The sequence below is a fragment of the Rhodotorula toruloides genome (assembly GCF_000320785.1).
Source record: "Rhodotorula toruloides NP11 unplaced genomic scaffold Scaffold2, whole genome shotgun sequence".
Lineage (NCBI taxonomy): Eukaryota > Fungi > Basidiomycota > Microbotryomycetes > Sporidiobolales > Sporidiobolaceae > Rhodotorula > Rhodotorula toruloides.
In genome coordinates this window covers 546,150-562,238 of record NW_015622962.1, presented here as the reverse complement: position 1 = coordinate 562,238, position 16,089 = coordinate 546,150, and the positions used below count along the sequence as shown (strand labels likewise).

Here is a 16,089-nt window from a genome sequence, read left to right as displayed (position 1 = left end):
GTGGGAGGTTGAGCGGCGAAGGATGGCTATCGAGAGCGACTCGAGCACAGTACTGAGCGCGAAGACGAGTGATTTGAGCCGAAGTGAGCGTGTCGCGGGACACCAACTTCTTCGAGGAGGTGAACGACAGGTCGACATTCGCCCTCACCGCTCTCACCGCTCAATCGCCCCAAAAAAGCTTCTGTGCGCTTACTGTACCGCTCTTGCACCTCCTGAACCAGCCTTCGCCCCGCCAACACCCGTGCGTCGAGCTGTCTTTCGCCTCATCGCTTCGGTTCCATCGAGTCGATACAGCGGCGACGAGAGGACAGAGCTTCTGGCCAGGTAGCGCAGTCGGCATACTGACGCTCCTCTGACCTAGCAGCCACCCCAGCCACTCTTCATCTTCGCCCCCTCTTCCCTCCACCTCCTCGACAACCCGCCCAGCATGAGCCAAACAGTCCGCATGAGCCCGGACGTGAACCGGATCTTGTTCGTCAAGAACATGAATTACAAGTGCGTCCTCACACCTTCTCTCTTCCTCCCGGCGTTGAGGAGGCGAGGGCTGACTTCGTCTTCGCGCGGGTTGCCAGGACGACGGGAGAGCATATCTATGACTTGTTCGGCAAGTGCGTCGCACACTCTCTACTCTACCAGGCGAAGCGCCAGGAAACGCTGACCTCAGACTCCCTCGCGGCGCGCAGGTACGGCTCAATCCGACAAGTACGGCTCGGGACAGAAGGAAAAGCAAAGGGGACGGCTTACGTCGTCTACGAGGACGTGATGGATGTGCGACCTATTCCCTTCTTCCCCCTTAGTCGGAGCTGACGATTGCGTTGCGCACGAGCAGGCCAAGACCGCGTTTGACCACTTGAACGGATTCCACCTGATGGACCGCTACCTCGTTGGTCCGTCTTCTCCATGCCTCCTCATCCTCTGACACACGCAAGCTGACGGAACAAGGAGGATGCAGTCCTGTACCATCAGCCTGCGAAACAAGCCAAAGCCGACCTGGCGCGACGAGAAAAGGAGTTGGAGGAACTGAAGAAGAAGCATAATATCCCTGATAAAGAGTAGTGGTCTGTGCGGATGTGCGAGGGGAGAAGAGGGAGGAGGGAGGTGTTTGTTGTACTGATAAGGAGAAGAGGACGTGCAAGGGTTTTCCGCAACTTTACTCGGATTGGCTCTGGTGTTCGCTCGGAGGAGCCGGAGGGAGAGATGGAGAGAAGCGCATGTGTCAAGCAACAGATAGTAACAGAAGGAAGCGAAGGCTACAGGGTACCGCCTCGAAGACCCAAAGCAACGAAACACATTCACGCTCCTCCAGCCAACCCTACCCCGGACGCGGCGACCAACTGCTCCGTCTTGACATCCACCAACCTCGCTTGATCCTCTCCCTCGCGCTTGACCGCCGCCTCAATCTCAACATCCACCTCGACCTCCTCCTCCTCCTTTTTGACAGCCTTCCTCGCCTTCCTCGGCCGCTTAACCTTCGTATCCACCACCACCGCACGCTCCACCTTCACTCCCTTTGCCGCTCCGCTTCGACGCCTCTTGATCGTCGGATCCGCCATCAAAGCCTGTACCTCTTCTTCAAACGTGAGCTTCCTCTTCCTCCCCTCGTCCTCCTCCTCTTCCTCTTCCTGCTGCTGCTCCTTCACCTCAACCTTCGTCACCTTCTCCGCCCCCGCCGCAGAGGATTTCAAGTCCGCAAAGAACAAGACTTGTTGAGCCCATCCCGCGTAAGGGCCCCATTTGCTCGCGAGGAAGGACGAGACGCGGTCGTGGAGTGCTGGAGTGAGGGATGCGGAGCGAGGGGAGGGGAAGGAGTAGTCTCTCACGGCGATCTGTGCGAGGAGCGTCAGCGAGTCGGGGGAGAGGGGAAGGAAGGGAGGGAAGGGACAGACTTGGAAGACGTGCGTGTCGACTGGTACGAGTTCGTTCCACCCCATCCCAAACAACAATACACAATCCGCGACTTTCCTCCCGACGCCCTTGAACGCAACCAACTTTTCCCGCGCTTCTGCAATGCCTTTCCCTTCGCGTGTAAACTGGGCGCGATTGAGAGAGGCGAGGTACGATTCTGGAGAGAGGTTGAGGGAGGAGGAGGTGGAGAGGAGGGTTTGGGCGGTCGAGGGGATGAAGGGCGCGCGGTAGCCGAAGCCGAGTTGGCGGAGGAGGGGGTCGATGCGGGATTCGTCTGCGAGCGCTTGGGGCGGGGGGAAGGAGAAGAGTGAGGAGTCGTTTGGGGCGGGCGCAGGAGAGGCAGGGATGGAGGAGGACGTGGAGTGGACGCAGGAGGGGGTGAAGTGTGAGGGGTGAGGGAGGGGAGAACCGAGGGCTGCGCAGAGGCGGTTGACCATCAGCGTGATGCGGGCGATATTGTTGTTTGCCGAGCAGATAAAGCTGTGGACGAAAGAGAGTGAGCGAGCCGTCGAGAGAGAGAGGGAGAGCGAGCCAACGCACGAGACGAGCGTCTCCCACTCGTCCTGCTTCAGCACACGGATCCCCTCGAGGCGCTTCTCGGTGTCCAACTCGATCTTTCTCCGAAACTTGGGGTCATCGCGTGCCCACTGTCGGTGCAAGCTGTCGAGGTCGACGTCGAGCTGGAAGTAGGTGCGGAGGAGGGGCGTCGAGGTGTCGCTTGCGAGGTCTGCGATGTAGGCTGCGTGAGGAGGTGCGAAGGGGTACAGTGCGCGGTAGTAGATGCCCGAGTCTGCGAGTCGTGCGAGATGTCAACCCTCGATACCAACTCCTCCTCCTCGTGAGAGTGAGCGCACCGTCCTGCCTGAGGACGAGAGTGCGCCCAGCGTGTGCGAGTGCCCATTCCTCGCTGTCTGCCGTGTGCGGTGCGTCTGCAGTAGCAGTGATGGGCGTGCACCTGTGCCACCTGAACGACTGCCCGCTCAAGCACACCGTCTTCAACGAGAGCTGCTGGCGAGAGAGGGCGAGGTGCCGCAGCGGAGTCGCGAGGCAGCTCATCCCGTGCAGTCCCTGTAGTGCCAGTAACTCGTGTTAGAGAGTGAGCAGCACACTGGCAACCCCTTTGCAACACCCCGCACGTAAGAGGATTCGAAGCAGGTTGCTCGGTCGCCACGCTTCCCTCTCGCTCACTCCCACTCTAGCTGGAACTCTGCTCACACTGGCTGACCGTGGACTCACTGTGTGGATCTAGTGAGATCACACTCGCCCGCGCCCGCAGCGGCACTCGCTCACTGCCCGACCCTCGCCCCGTCCTCATCACACACACACAGCAACCCAACCAGCGCGATGCTCCCGTTCGCAGTCGTGCACGACTCGCAGACTCCACCGCCGTACTCGCCTCACACACCGCACTCGTCCTTCCCGCCCACCCGCACCCACTCGTCCACCACCCACGGAGATGCCGCTCCCTCCCCCTCCGCATCCGCAGCAGCACTCGACTCGCTCCTCGCAGACACAGACTCGGCTTCGTCCGCATCCACGTCCTCAACGCCTCCATCGAGACCGTCGACCGACTCGGCAGACGGCGCACCGACGGGCCTCGCGTCGTTCAGGAACCGTGCGGGCGCAGGAGGAGCGGGGACGATGAGTCGCTTGTCGAGCGGGACGGGCACCGCTGCGTCCTCGCTGTCTGCCTCGTCGTCGTCGATCGCCGCGATGGGCTCCGTCTGCGGCCTCGGCATGAGCGCCCTCGAGGACGGTCTCGGAGGGGGAGGAGGAGGGGGCGCATCAAGCAGCGCGTCGTCGACCGTCTTTACCTACGGCGGCAGCGGCGGTGGCGCATGGAGCGGCGACGAAGGTTCGGGCTCGACTTCGTTCGGGCTCGGGTTGGAGGCGGGCTCGTCGCGCGTCTCAAGTCGGGCGCACAGTCCTGCGCCCATGTCGGACGGGGGGTTCGACGGGTACCTTAGCTATCGCGCTGGAAGCAGGAACAGGAGTAGGAATACGTCCGGTTACAACACCCCGGTCGAGAAGGAGCATGCGTACGGGCCAGAGTGTGAGTCGCGAGTCGCTCCCCTTCACCTCAACTCCCGCTGACTCGCCTCGGTGCGCGCAGACTACCACAACCACCACTACCAGACCTCGGCTCTGCTGAGCAAGCTCGGCGGTACGCTCGCACCCGAGACGTCGCCCGTCATCGGTCGCAAGCAGCGGAAACCAGGCTGGTGGGCCCGTCGAGCTGAAACCCGTCGCAAGAACACGGGTCCTCGGTCGTCCGCCTCGTCCGGCGGCGAGTCGAGCGCGCCTCTGCTCGGCGGCGTCCCCGGCTCGTCGTCGAAAACGGGCAAGGACCGCTCGTGCTTCTCGACTTTCCTCGCCGCCCTCCTGCGCCAGCCTTGGTTCCCCACTCAGCCCTTCACGATCCTCTTCTCGCTCCTCCTCTTTGGCTGCTTCGCCGCAACCCTCACCACCTTCCTCGTCAACGTCCTCTCGTCCGACCGAGAACCGCCTCCCTGGCGTCAGTACTGCCAAGAGCAGCGTGCGTTCCCTCACGACCTCGCCGACTCTCTCAAGCCAGTCAACGTCTTCGTAGGCGTCTTCTCCGTCGACGCCGCCGCCGAACGCCGAAACGCCATCCGCCTCTCGTACGCCAAGCACTCGAAGCCTATCGATCCGCGCACCGGAACCGCAGCGCACAACGTCCAGCTCAAGTTTGTCCTCGGGAGGCCGAGGGCAAAGTGGAGCAAGCGCATCGCGCTCGAGATGGAGATGTTCAACGATATCGTCGTCCTCGACGTCGAGGAGAACATGAACAAGGGCAAGACGTTCCGGTACTTTAGCTGGGCGGCGGAGAACGCGACTGTCCCCGTGTTTTACGCCCTTCCCGGTCAGGACGGGCTGGTGGATGGACAGAGGCAGGTCGGAGTCGGGTTCAGGAAGGCGGATTATGTCGTCAAGGCGGATGACGACTCGTTCATCGACTTGGGCGAACTGGAACGCCACATGCGCATCACGCCACGCGAGAACACCTACTGGGGCTGTGAGTTGGCGCCGCTTCCCGCTCGAGATGCACGGAGCTGACAATCCGCTTGGCGCCCGCAGACCTCGTCCGGAACCGGTTCATGGCGGGCGAAGTGTACGCCCTCTCGTCCGACCTCGTCTCGTACCTCGCGACCTACCCTCGTCCCAAGTCTTGGACGATCGGCAAAGAAGACCAGCGCGTCGCGAAGTGGATGCGGAACCACCCGAACGCGTCGTCGATCCACTGGATCAGCGAGCGGTGCTACATCTACGACCATCCGAAAGCCGGCACGACCTATTCCCGCGGCTTTACGTTCCCGGACCATGTCGAGCAGGTTAGGGCCGAGGGACGGAGGGGGATCAGTGAGGAGGAGAGGTTGAGGAGGGGAGGAGAGTTGTGGCAGAGTTATTCGACCGTCGCGAGGTGGAAGAAGCCCTATGTCGCGCCGGCGCAGGGGTTGTCGATTGAGGAGGAGGTCGAGGCGCTTGTTGAGGGCGGCGGAAGGTGGGCGACGCAAGGATGGAGGAGCGACGGCGGGCGTGGACCCGAAGCTGTCAAGCTCGAGAAGGTTGTCTTCGGTCCCTCGAGCGACGCGCACTTCGTCGACCGCCTCACGGACGGCGCAGGACTCGACTCGGAACCGGACAAGACCGTCACGGGCGTCCAGCCTGGCGTGCCAGACCGGGGCGTCGCGATCCCCTCTGCGCGCACGACTCGCTTCGGGAAGGACTTGTTCCGTGATCCGGAGGGCGTCAGGGCTGTCTCGCATCTGAGGAAGAGGGCGGCGAATGTCCAGCAGGGTCCGACGAGGGCGCCGCTTGGGGAGGGCGAGTACGAGATCCATAACCTCGTTCGCGGGCCGTTCGAGGATGGACCGTCGCCGGCTGAGGGGGCGACGAGCGAGTCGACGGGCGAGCAGGTCTCGCTCAACTCGACACTCGGGTCGTCCTCCGCCTCGCCCGCCTCCTCGACCTCGGCGCCTCACACCGACGCGCCCTACGTCAACGAGCCGACCGCGCAGATTCGTCTTGGCCAACACGCCTACGCCGTTCCGTCGTACAACGAGCGCTTCGTCCCCGCCCCGACTCTCCGCTTCGACCCCGCCACGCTCTCGGTTCGCGAACGACGCATGCTCGGCCGCGAACACGGAGGAACGGTCGCCGTACACTACCTCAAGCGCAACGAGTGGTTCTTCGAGACTGCGCTTGCGCTCCTCGGCCGCGAGAAGATGTGGGACGGAGGAGCCGATGTGCCCGCCTACCCCGCTACGCCCTACTCGTCTAACTCGCTCCTTGAGCCGTACGCCAAGGACCCCCTCGTGCTCACCTCGACTCCGCCGGCACACCTCGCCCAGCGGTTCGAGCAGGACGACGCGCTCGTCGCCGTCGACGACCGCCTCGAGGTCTTCCCTGCGCTGTGGGGTGCGCCGAGGATGTACGGCTCGCCTATCGTCCTTTCGAACGGGATGATCGTCGAAGGCCGCCGGGCTGAAGCGAATCGCGAGCGCCTCGTCGGACCTCCTGGGACCCGACTCGAGGCGGGTGCGGGCAGAGGTGCGGCGTCGACGAGTGCGGGGACGGTCAGTCGGTTGGGACGGATTACGGGCGGTGGAAGGATGCCGATGATGGCGCTTGCGGAGGAGGATGGCGTCGAGATCGAGATTGGCGACGAGGAGCGAAGAAAGGCTGGCGAGGGAGAGGTCGCGCTCGAGGCTTCCGTCGTCGAGGAGGCTTCTGCCGTGGCGTCGCCTTCGGCCTCGTCCGCATCTTCGGCGTCACCATCGTCCGCGCCATCCACCGGCAGCGACGCACCGTCCGCACCCTCGGCTTCCGAAGCATCTTCCTCCTCCGCCTCCGCCTCATCCGCCTAATCTCGCCGCTCTCCTCCCTCGCAACCGCATCGATACCCTCGTACGCTTGCCCGCATACCCTATCTTGCAGCAGCTTCCCTAGAACAGACACTTTCCTTCCGTCTAGTCGTTCTCTTCCGTCGTTCAGGAGGTTCGGTCCGCTGTAACTGGCATCCTCGCCTTCACCCCTGGTCTGTGCTTTGCGAGTAGTCTTCGCAGCTGCTCCTCACATCGCCGCCCAGAGAGACTCATTCGAGCGAGTTGGTTGATTCCGGTCCTCGCACTCTGTCATCTCGCTCGCTTCCGCACGGAGTCAACTGAGATTGTAAGCTAGCTCGAGATGAGCGTCTTTGCGCCCTCTGCGCTGTCCAGCGCTTCATCGAGCCAGGCGCCGCCGACAAGCAGCCTCTCGTCCTTCCTCACCTCGACAAGCGTACCCAGCGCGCCGCCGCCCTCGCAGAGCTACGTCCAGTTGTGCAAGGTGAGCGCATCCCCCTGGCGATCATTTCGTTCGTCCTCGCTGATCTGGCGGTGCGGTCGTGGCCAGGTCGTCCTCCAGCGACGGTTGCGAAACCTCTTCGGCTTGACAGCGGTCGCGACGGGCGTGGCACTGTATCTGGCCATCTTTGACCCGCGAGAACTGCCAGGTGACCCTGCAGAACGATTCGTTGCTCCTGATGCCATTCCTGACCTCTCCACCTCGTCGATTCAGGATCCTTGTTCAACGTCGTTCCGCTTCTCCTCTTTGCGCCAATCGCTTTCTTGGGCACTCTGCCTGTCCTCGTACTGCGCAAGCAGACCATCACCAGTACGCCGCGCCGTTTCTACTACCCCCGAAACTTCAGCTCACCTCGCTCTCCGCTTGCAGCTTCCCGCCCTCCTCTTCCTACCCTCTTCTCCAAACTCTCGTCGATTCGGAAACGATCGCTCGCTCTCCCAGTTTTCTTCGCCTACCTCCTCGCCGCCTTAATTCTGCACTTCGCGTACATCTGGGCGGCGAGCTGGACTTCGAGGGATGCACGGCTCGGCTGGCTTTTCTTTCACCAGGGGTTAGTTGCTTCTAGGTCTTCGGACTTGTGCGGCTGCTCACCTTGTCGTGCCCGCGCAGACGAGACGCCTGGCAGGTCAACGAGCGCCGCCTTCTCCTTGCGATCTTCCATGCCGTCCTTGCGGCGTGGGCGACCGTCCAGCACATCGTGGAAGACCGCGCGCAGGTCGAGTTTGACGACGATGCAACGGTGCGTCCGGTCCACCTCGGCACAAGCTGAGGAGAACTGACGACCTGTCTCTTCCAGCTCACCATTCCCGCCCGCCTCGCCTCCACGGGCAGGAAGCGCTGCTCGTCGGCCTTCCAGTCCGCTACATCGGCGACCTTCACCTTCTGGTCCGCCTACGTCCTCTTGCGCCGCCCGGTCTTGCGGTTCTTCCTCGCGCATGTCCTCCCGACCTGGTCCCGGTGCGTTTGCAGCATCCTCTCGACATTGAAATGCGCTGACACGTCTTGCCACGAGCAGACCCTACATGTACGCCATGATGCGACATAGCGGCGCCTATTCCCTCACCCTCGCGACCCGAGCGTTCGCCTCTGCGCTGCTGTTCTTCCTCGCATGGGAAGCGGCGCACGTCTGCTTCGATGTCTATGCGACGCACGTGAGTCGCGACGATACATCGCACGGCGTCGCTCTTGCTGACTTGCCCGTCTGCGCAGCCCATGCTCGTCTCGCAGTTCGCGCCGAACCCGAACCAGGCCTTGCTGTCCGGCCTTCGCGCCAGCGATCCGTACTACCAGGTACGCCGCCTCCCCCTTTACTGGTCGACTCTCATCGGCTAACCCCCGTCTCCAGCACTTCGCCTTCCTCGAGCTTTCGCTCCTCACCCTTACCAACCCGTCCCGCCGCCAGGCGATTTTCAAGGACGTCAAGCCTGGCAGTGCGGCTGGTGGGGCATGGGCGGAGATCTCGAGGGAGTGTCTGCTGTTGATCGGGAAGGAGCTGCAGCGGGCGAAGGGGCGGTCCTCAACTGGTACGCCTCGCGCTGCGCTACAAGGCGGTCCTATACTGACGAAATCTGACTCGACAGCTTCTTCCGGAGCTGGTGCAAGCACGAGTAGTGCGCCTGTTGCGAGGGACGAGCAGTCAAGCCCGAACCGCGCACCCGTCAAGTCAGGCGACGTCTTCGTCCCGTCCAAGCCTTCACTCTTCGACAAGCTCGCCTCTGCCGCCATCAACTCGTCCAGTCAAGCCCTCGGCTCGTCTCCTGCCCTTCAAGGCGCGTCGCGGGCAATCACGTCGACCAGTCAAGGCCCCGCAGCACAAGAAGCGAAGCAAGCCGTCTCGACCGCCCTCACGAGTGCCTCTACCGCCGTCTCGCGAGTCCCTTCAATCCTCCAATCCGCACACCTCATCTCCGCCTCTACCGCTCAAAGCGTCACAGACGCAGCAAAGACCGCTCCTCCGCCTGACATGGTCGCGGAGGTCGTTGGCGTCGAGCAGAAGGTCGCCAAGCTCGTGCCGGCGGTGGCGAGGGGAAAGGTGTTTGAGGTGTCGATGGAGTATCGCGTGAGGAACCGTGTGCCGAGGAGGCAGGAGACGGTTTGCGCGATCCAAGGTGAGTCCTGCTCGCGCAAGTGCGGATCACCCAGCTTCTCCGGGTTGCTGATCATTCGCTTACGTTGCGTGTACCCCCACGCAGCCCTCTCGAACCTGATCTGCGCCTCCCTCACCGAAGACCCCTACGGCGTCGCCCAACGCGACATTCCCAAAGTCCTCGAGGCGTTCGTGCGCTACCTCGCTATCCTCGACAGCGTTGCTGCGGAGATGCAGAGTGCGGCGGAACAGGTTGTTGGGGGCCGGGAAGAGCAGGAGCGTGCGAGGAGAGTGGTGGAGCGCGAGATTGGGGAGGTCCAGGATGGTGCGTTCGATTGCGGTTCTCGTCTATGTACTGACTTGCTGTGTGCTCATGCTGACTCCCGCTTTGCTTACTCGCGACGCAGCGCTGCGGAACGGCGCCAAGGCGATCTTGACGGAGTTTGCAGAGTACTTGGGCAGCTTCCGTGCGTTCGCGCGCTCCTCCTTCGTCCTGCCAGCTCGTCGTGCTCCTCACCACGTCCTGAAGCTCACCTACGCTCGCCGCTGACGCTCTCTCGACCCGCAGGCTTCCCTACCAAGGTTGCGTCGCAGCTGCAGCTGCTGGTCGACTACGGCGGGAACTAGACGATGTTGCCGCGGCCTCGCCTGCAACGCGCGTTACATGCCAATTGTTCGCTGCGATGGTTATGGATGCTCCGGTGGGAGAAAGAGAGGAGGGAAAACGAGGCGACAGGGGTTTTTGATCGGCCAGCCGGCACTTCGTTGCGGCAAAGGCCCCGCGGCAAGGCCCCGCACCGGTCCTCGCCCTCCTCGCTCGTCTCTGGTGTATTGCTCGCTGTTGACTGCTTAGAACTGCCACAATGCCTTCCACTCGCACGCTCTTCTGGACCCCGACCGCGCAGGACATCGACGACGCGCCCGACACAAAGTTCCGCCAATGGGTCAACCGGCGGCACAACCTCAAGTTGCGCAACTACGACGAGCTCCACGCGTGGTCCATCAGCGCACTCGACGCATTCTGGACAGCCGTGTACGACTACTGCGGCGTCATCGGCGAGAGGACGTGTGTTGGCTACCTCCCTCCTCGTCCGCCCACTTCAAACTCACGCTCGCTCCTTTCCTTCCCTGTGACAGTGATCCCAACACGTTCTTCGATGCGTCAAAGCCTATGGAGACCATCAACCGGCAGCTCATCCGCGCCAACATGAACTACGCCGAGGTGCACCTTCTCGCTCGCCGTTCCTTCTTCCAGTTCTCACAATGATGCGCCCACAGAACATGCTCCTCGGCCACGCTAACGCCCGCTCGAACAAGCGAGCCGTCCTCGCATTCGTCGAGCCCAAGTCGATGTCGTCGACCGACCTCGACGACTGCCTCATGCGGTCTCTCACCTTTGAAGAGCTGTACCAGCAAGTCCGCTTCGTCGCCCACACGCTGCGCACCAAGTTCGACATCAAACCCGGAGACCGCGTCGCGACTTTCTCCCCCTCGAACGCCGAAGCCGTCGTCCTTTGCCTCGCGACTCTCGCCGTCGGAGGCGTCTGGTCGTCCTGCCCGAGCGAGTTTGGCGTTACGGCCGTCCTCGAGCGTCTCGAGCAGATCGAGCCAAAGGTTCTCCTCACGGCCGACTTCTACAAGTACAACGGCAAGAACTTCGCCGTCTACCCGAAACTCGAGGAGATCCTCGCCAAGCTTCCGAGCGTCAAGAACGTCGTTGTGGTCGGCCAGCTCAGCCACGACCGCGAGCCGCAGGTCGAGTTTCCCGCCGACAAGCAGGGCAAGACGTGGATGTCGTGGAACGAGATGGTCAAGCTTGGCAAGGACGCGCCGGCGGAGATCCAGTTCGAGCGGGTTAGCGCGATGGACCCCGTGTGGATCTTGTACTCTTCGGGAACGACCGGAAAGCCCAAAGCCATCGTGCACAGCGTCGGCGGCATGGTCTTGGGGCAGAAGATGGTCCAGTGCGTCCCGACGTCCACCTGCTCGTGGAAATCGCATACTGATGCTTTCAGCTCTTGCGTAGGAATCTGCACAACGCTACGACGTCGGAGGACACGCAGTTGACGTTCACGACGCTCGGCTGGATGGTCCGTCTCCGTTTCTCCTGTTTCCCCACTCGCTTGCATCTGACCCACGTTTTCCCCTCGCTGCAGATGTGGAACCACATGCTCTCGTACGTCGCGGTGTCTACCTCCTGAAACTGCGCCTGCCGACGAATCCGCGCCTAGCGTTCGAACCCGCATTGACCTTCTCCCGTAACCCCCGCAGCGTTCTCGGCTGCGGCGCTTGCATGGCCGCCTTCGACGGTTCTCCTTTCTCCCCTTCCTCGTCGACCATCTGGGCTCTCGCCGAAAAGCACAAGATCACGATCCTCGGCCTCTCGCCCCGCTACCTCCAGACGCTCGAGACGAACGGGTACATCCCGAACAAGGAGTACGACTTGAGGCATGTCAAGCAGGTGCAGACGGCGGGGAGTGTGCTTAAGCCGGAGCTGTATGACTGTGAGTTGCGTTGGCTCACGTTGAAAGCAGCCTGAGCCGCGTGTTCTTCTTCCCCTCTTCGCCCGACGAGAAACGCATTGCTGACTTGTCGTGTCTACAGGGATGCGCCTGAACATCCACAAGGACGTCTGGGTCAACAACGGAACTGGCGGTACCGACGTGAGTTGTCTGCCCTTCTCCTCGCGGTCGTCTAGCCTGCTCGGGGCAGCTTCCGCTCGAGAAAAAAAACTCTGGCTCACTTCACTCGTCCTTGATCGACAGATCTGCTCGCTCTTCATCGGCGCCGTCCGCAGCAAGCCGATCTACCACGGCGAGCTGACCTGCATGGCGCTGGGCATGGATTTGCAAGCTTGGGACGAGGACGGTGAGCTCGCCACGTACATCTCCAGCTGTTTCTTGTCACTGACTTATTCGTACGCTCGCAGGCAACCCCGTCATCGACGGCCAGGGCGACATGGTCATCACCAAGCCTTTCCCCAACATGCCTATCGGCTTTTGGGGTCCGGGCGGCGAGAAGCGCTACCACGCCGCCTACTTCGAAGCCTACCCGCAAAAGCAGCCGGCCGTCTGGACACACGGCGATTGGATCGAGATCCACTCGCTCACGAAGGGCGTGCTTGTTCTTGGACGGAGTGACGGGGTTTTGAACCCTGCGGGCGTTCGCTTCGGGTCGGCGGAGATTTACAATGTCGTTGAGGAGATTGAGGAGGTTGAGGATTGCTTGGCGATCGGGCAGAAGCTGTTGGACGGCGACGAGCGCTTGTGCGTGTCGACCTTCGCTTTCTCCTGCACTTGCTGGTCTGCTCACCCTGTTTCATGACCGCAGCATCCTCTTTGTCAAGCCGAAGCAGACGCCGCTCGGGCAGTCGGTGACGGACAAGATCAAGCTCGCAATCCGCACGTCTCTCTCGCCGCGACACGTTCCCGCCAAGATCATCGAGCTCGTCAAGATCCCCTACACGACGAACGGAAAGCGTCTCGAGGTGTGTTTCGTCCTGTTTGGCGTCAGAGATCTGCGGCTGACACTGTCCGCGGTCTGCAGGTCCCGGCGAAGAAGCTCGTCAACGGGCACGACTATGCCAAGCTGAACTTGAGCTCGGCCGAGGACCCCGAGTGCCTCAAGGTCTTTGTCGACCACCCCGAGCTGCGACTGGTCGACGTGCCGGAGAAGTCGAAGTTGTAGATGCGGACGAAGAGGGAGGGTCATTAGACAGTACTCGGTTTCGGCTTCTGGGTCTTTTTGAAAATCGTATCAGGTCGTAGTACATTATTTGCCAGCATTTCTAGCCGGTTCTGAGCGAGTTGAGGAAGCGGCTGCTGGACTTCGATGACGGTCGAGGACGGCTTGCGACGCTCCTCACACCCGACCCACACGCACAGCCATGGCAAGTCGGCTCACTGACAGCCTCACAGGGCTCTGCTGACCATTACTTGCACACCCGTTCAACTCCCACGCCGTCCCATCCACTCCTCGTCCCACACTCCCCGTCGCAATTGATGACAACAGTCGAGCGACGAAGAGTTCCAGGACTTCGAATACGACGACGAGAACGCATACGACTCGGACCTGTACATCGACGAGGACGACCGCCAGCCCCAGCAGGCGCAGGCGTCCACCAGCACTCGCAACCGCCCACAGGAACCGGCTCCCGTCAGACGCTACCAGCCGCCTCCCGCGCCTCTTGCCGGCGATGACGACTCGGACGACGATGCTGCGGGTGCTGGAGTGGGCGGGTTTGGCGGAATGAGAGGAATGGGCGGCGCGTACGCTGCAGCAGCCGGCGGAGGAGGAGGAGGGATCGGACGCTTCCTCAACCCGAACGCCTTCCAGGCTGGTTTTGGCGGGCATGCGTTCGCGAGGCCTCCCGCGAGTGCGTTCAGGCGGCAGTACAGGGCGTACTCGACGGCAATTCTCGAGGTCCAGCAGGGCAGGAGCTATGGTGGAGGGCGGTCGAACTTGATGTACGGCGGGAAGAGTGCGTACCTTTCGCTTCATTCACGTGGAGGGGAACGCTGACAGCTCTCAACGTCCTGCAGTCGTCATGCCGCCATCGGCCCTCGACGAGCTGAGTGAGTTCTGTCCTGCGCCGTTCGCCGGGATCATGGCTGACTCCCTCGTTCTTGCGCAGCTCAACTTGACATCGAGCTCCCCATCAACTTCGAAATCACCAACCCGGCTCAGCCCGAACTCAACACGCACGCCGGTGTCCTCGAATTCATCGCCGAAGAAGGCTGCGTCAACTTGCCTCAATGGGTGCGCTACGGCCTCATCTCTCTGCCTTCGAGGTCGGTTTTGACACGTTCGCCGGCAGATCATGGACCAGCTTCGCTTGAACGAGGGCGACCCGATCCGCATCGTTGGCGGCCGCTACCCGAAGGGCAAGCTGATCAAGATCCAGCCGCAAAGCGTTGATTTCCTCGAGATCAGCGATCCAAAGGCTGTGTGCGTTTCGCTCTTTCCATATCCACCTTTCCGCACAGCCTGACCTCCCGCTCGACAGTCTCGAGCAAGCCCTCCGCAACTATTCGTGCTTGTCGGCCGGCGACATCGTCGAGATCGGCTACCACTCGCTCACCTTCCGCCTGCTCATCATGGAGATCACGCCTCCCGGTCCCGCCATCTCCGTCCTCGACACCGACCTCGAAGTCGACTTTGCGCCTCCAGTCGGATACGTCGAGCCCGAGTACAAGAAGCCGTCCGAGTCGCTGCCGAGCATGCGCGACAAGTTCAACGTGGACACCAAGGGCGTGCAGGATGTCGATGCGAGGGGCAGCGGAACAGCGACGCCTGTTTCGGTCGGCTCGAAGGGCAAGGGGAAAGAGACGGACGAGGCTCCGGCTTCCTGGGAGGCGTTCAAGGGTACGGGAAACAGCCTCGGCGGGAAGAGGGTCAAGGGGAAGGGTGTCAAGGCCAAGGCGATTGAGCAGGTGGACGAGAACAGCCGCATCTTCCGTACCGAGTGCGTCCCACATTCTCTCGCTCCCCGGCATGTTCGCTCACAATGCTCTCCCACACAGCCAACCCCGCATCGTCACCGCCGATACCCAGCTCGGCTCTCGCCAGGTTCCCGCGGCGCTCAACCTCCCCTTTGGCGCCCTCTTCTTCGGCTTCGACCTCTCAAACGCACGCCCGCCACCAGGCTCCGAAGCCGAAGCGGCGGAGAAGGCCAAGGCGGAAGAGGCATCTCGTTCGGCTGCTGCGCCATTCGCGAACCTTACCGGATCAGGCGCAACGCTGAGCGGGCGTGCGGCGAGGAACGCAGCGAGTGCGCCGGCCGGTGCAGCGGCCAACGGCGGTCAGACGACGGGCAGGGCGTCTTCGGCGCAGCCCGAGCAGAAGCCGACAGTGCCCTTCAGCGGGTCGGGCAACACGCTCAGCGGGAAGAAGCCGGTCGAGGTCATCGAGATTGACTGAACGTGCCTCTCGCTTCGCATCCTCTGCATGTACGCGCCTAGTCTCATGTTGTGCTTTACGCATCTGTCAATGCATCGCTTTCTACCAGTATGCATGAACGCTACTGCGCGAGGAGGAAGCGAAGGATGCGAGAGGGTAAAGGATCCATCAAGGATGGGCTTGCTGGTCAGATGCCAAGTACCGGTCGTCCTAGAAGCCCGTGAATGGCGCCCTTGACTGATTCTGCGAGTCCATTCCACGGCTTGCGTCGGCTGTTCAAGCTGGGCAGCGAAACAAGTCTCTGCGCCGGATCGAGCACCGGGTGTCGAGCAAAGTGCCGTTTACGGAGGATGGCGAGGCCTGGTGAGGGATGGTCAGAGACTTGCAGACGAAGCAATATCTGCTGACGCACCTGCGGGTCCTCTTGGTCGACCGTTCATGAGCGCGAACTTTGGCGCGAGGTCGGCAGACTCCTTCATCAATCCCTTCTGCGCGTCCCGGTCCATAGATCTCATAGCCACAAAGCGCCTCTGGCTGTAGTCGCGCACCCAGTCCATCAGCGGATCCCACTTGCGCTCAAAGTCTTCCCGCTCCTCGTCCCATCCCGAGTACATCCAGTACAGCTGCTCAAACTCGTCATAGTAGGCGCTGGACGCTTCTTCTCCATCGAGCTCGAGCTCGATAGCCTCCTGGATGAGCGGCGCAAAGAGCTTTGTCAAGTCGGGAACGGAGGAAAGAGGGATCCGCTCGTCAGAGGGCGAAGCGGCAGGAGCAGGATCGAGAGACGGCGTGGACGCCGTAGAGGGCATGCTTAGTAGTGCAAGGAAAGGCAG

At 62.1% G+C, this 16,089-nt stretch overlaps 7 protein-coding genes across 7 annotated transcripts; 5 read left to right on the top strand and 2 right to left on the bottom strand.

Moving 5' to 3' along the window:
- Positions 1-22: 22 nt before the first annotated feature.
- RHTO_02904 (pre-mRNA branch site protein p14) lies at positions 23-1,056 on the top strand (the record flags this gene model as incomplete). Its single annotated transcript, XM_016416576.1, has 6 exons — positions 23-241; positions 365-495; positions 573-608; positions 684-768; positions 830-887; positions 953-1,056. The coding sequence occupies 6 exons, from the start codon at positions 23-25 to the stop codon at positions 1,054-1,056; spliced, it is 633 nt and encodes a 210-aa protein (XP_016276295.1).
- A 236-nt stretch (positions 1,057-1,292) lies between these two features.
- RHTO_02903 (N-glycosylase/DNA lyase) lies at positions 1,293-2,961 on the bottom strand (the record flags this gene model as incomplete). Its single annotated transcript, XM_016416575.1, has 4 exons — positions 1,293-1,826; positions 1,887-2,385; positions 2,446-2,695; positions 2,760-2,961. The coding sequence occupies 4 exons, from the start codon at positions 2,959-2,961 to the stop codon at positions 1,293-1,295; spliced, it is 1,485 nt and encodes a 494-aa protein (XP_016276294.1).
- Positions 2,962-3,249: 288 nt separating this feature from the next.
- RHTO_02902 (glycosyltransferase family 31 protein) lies at positions 3,250-6,794 on the top strand (the record flags this gene model as incomplete). The annotated part of the gene is made up of 3 exons (XM_016416574.1): positions 3,250-3,958; positions 4,019-4,942; positions 5,005-6,794. 3 exons carry the CDS (start codon positions 3,250-3,252, stop codon positions 6,792-6,794), a joined length of 3,423 nt encoding a protein of 1,140 aa, XP_016276293.1.
- Positions 6,795-7,113: 319 nt separating this feature from the next.
- RHTO_02901 (nucleoporin protein Ndc1-Nup family protein) lies at positions 7,114-9,985 on the top strand (the record flags this gene model as incomplete). The annotated part of the gene is made up of 13 exons (XM_016416573.1): positions 7,114-7,254; positions 7,321-7,420; positions 7,486-7,581; positions 7,642-7,822; positions 7,882-8,011; positions 8,069-8,229; positions 8,288-8,423; positions 8,482-8,562; positions 8,618-8,795; positions 8,853-9,380; positions 9,465-9,683; positions 9,766-9,825; positions 9,927-9,985. 13 exons carry the CDS (start codon positions 7,114-7,116, stop codon positions 9,983-9,985), a joined length of 2,070 nt encoding a protein of 689 aa, XP_016276292.1.
- Positions 9,986-10,221: 236 nt separating this feature from the next.
- RHTO_02900 (acetoacetate-CoA synthase) lies at positions 10,222-13,045 on the top strand (the record flags this gene model as incomplete). Its single annotated transcript, XM_016416572.1, has 11 exons — positions 10,222-10,424; positions 10,496-10,580; positions 10,637-11,322; positions 11,385-11,448; positions 11,515-11,534; positions 11,630-11,862; positions 11,963-12,021; positions 12,124-12,226; positions 12,288-12,624; positions 12,689-12,845; positions 12,905-13,045. 11 exons carry the CDS (start codon positions 10,222-10,224, stop codon positions 13,043-13,045), a joined length of 2,088 nt encoding a protein of 695 aa, XP_016276291.1.
- Positions 13,046-13,244: 199 nt separating this feature from the next.
- RHTO_02899 (ubiquitin fusion degradation protein 1) lies at positions 13,245-15,277 on the top strand (the record flags this gene model as incomplete). Its single annotated transcript, XM_016416571.1, has 7 exons — positions 13,245-13,247; positions 13,370-13,838; positions 13,900-13,932; positions 13,992-14,116; positions 14,175-14,305; positions 14,364-14,822; positions 14,881-15,277. 7 exons carry the CDS (start codon positions 13,245-13,247, stop codon positions 15,275-15,277), a joined length of 1,617 nt encoding a protein of 538 aa, XP_016276290.1.
- Positions 15,278-15,443: 166 nt separating this feature from the next.
- RHTO_02898 (uncharacterized protein) lies at positions 15,444-16,065 on the bottom strand (the record flags this gene model as incomplete). Its single annotated transcript, XM_016416570.1, has 2 exons — positions 15,444-15,616; positions 15,669-16,065. The coding sequence occupies 2 exons, from the start codon at positions 16,063-16,065 to the stop codon at positions 15,444-15,446; spliced, it is 570 nt and encodes a 189-aa protein (XP_016276289.1).
- Between the last annotated feature and the right edge of the window lie 24 nt (positions 16,066-16,089).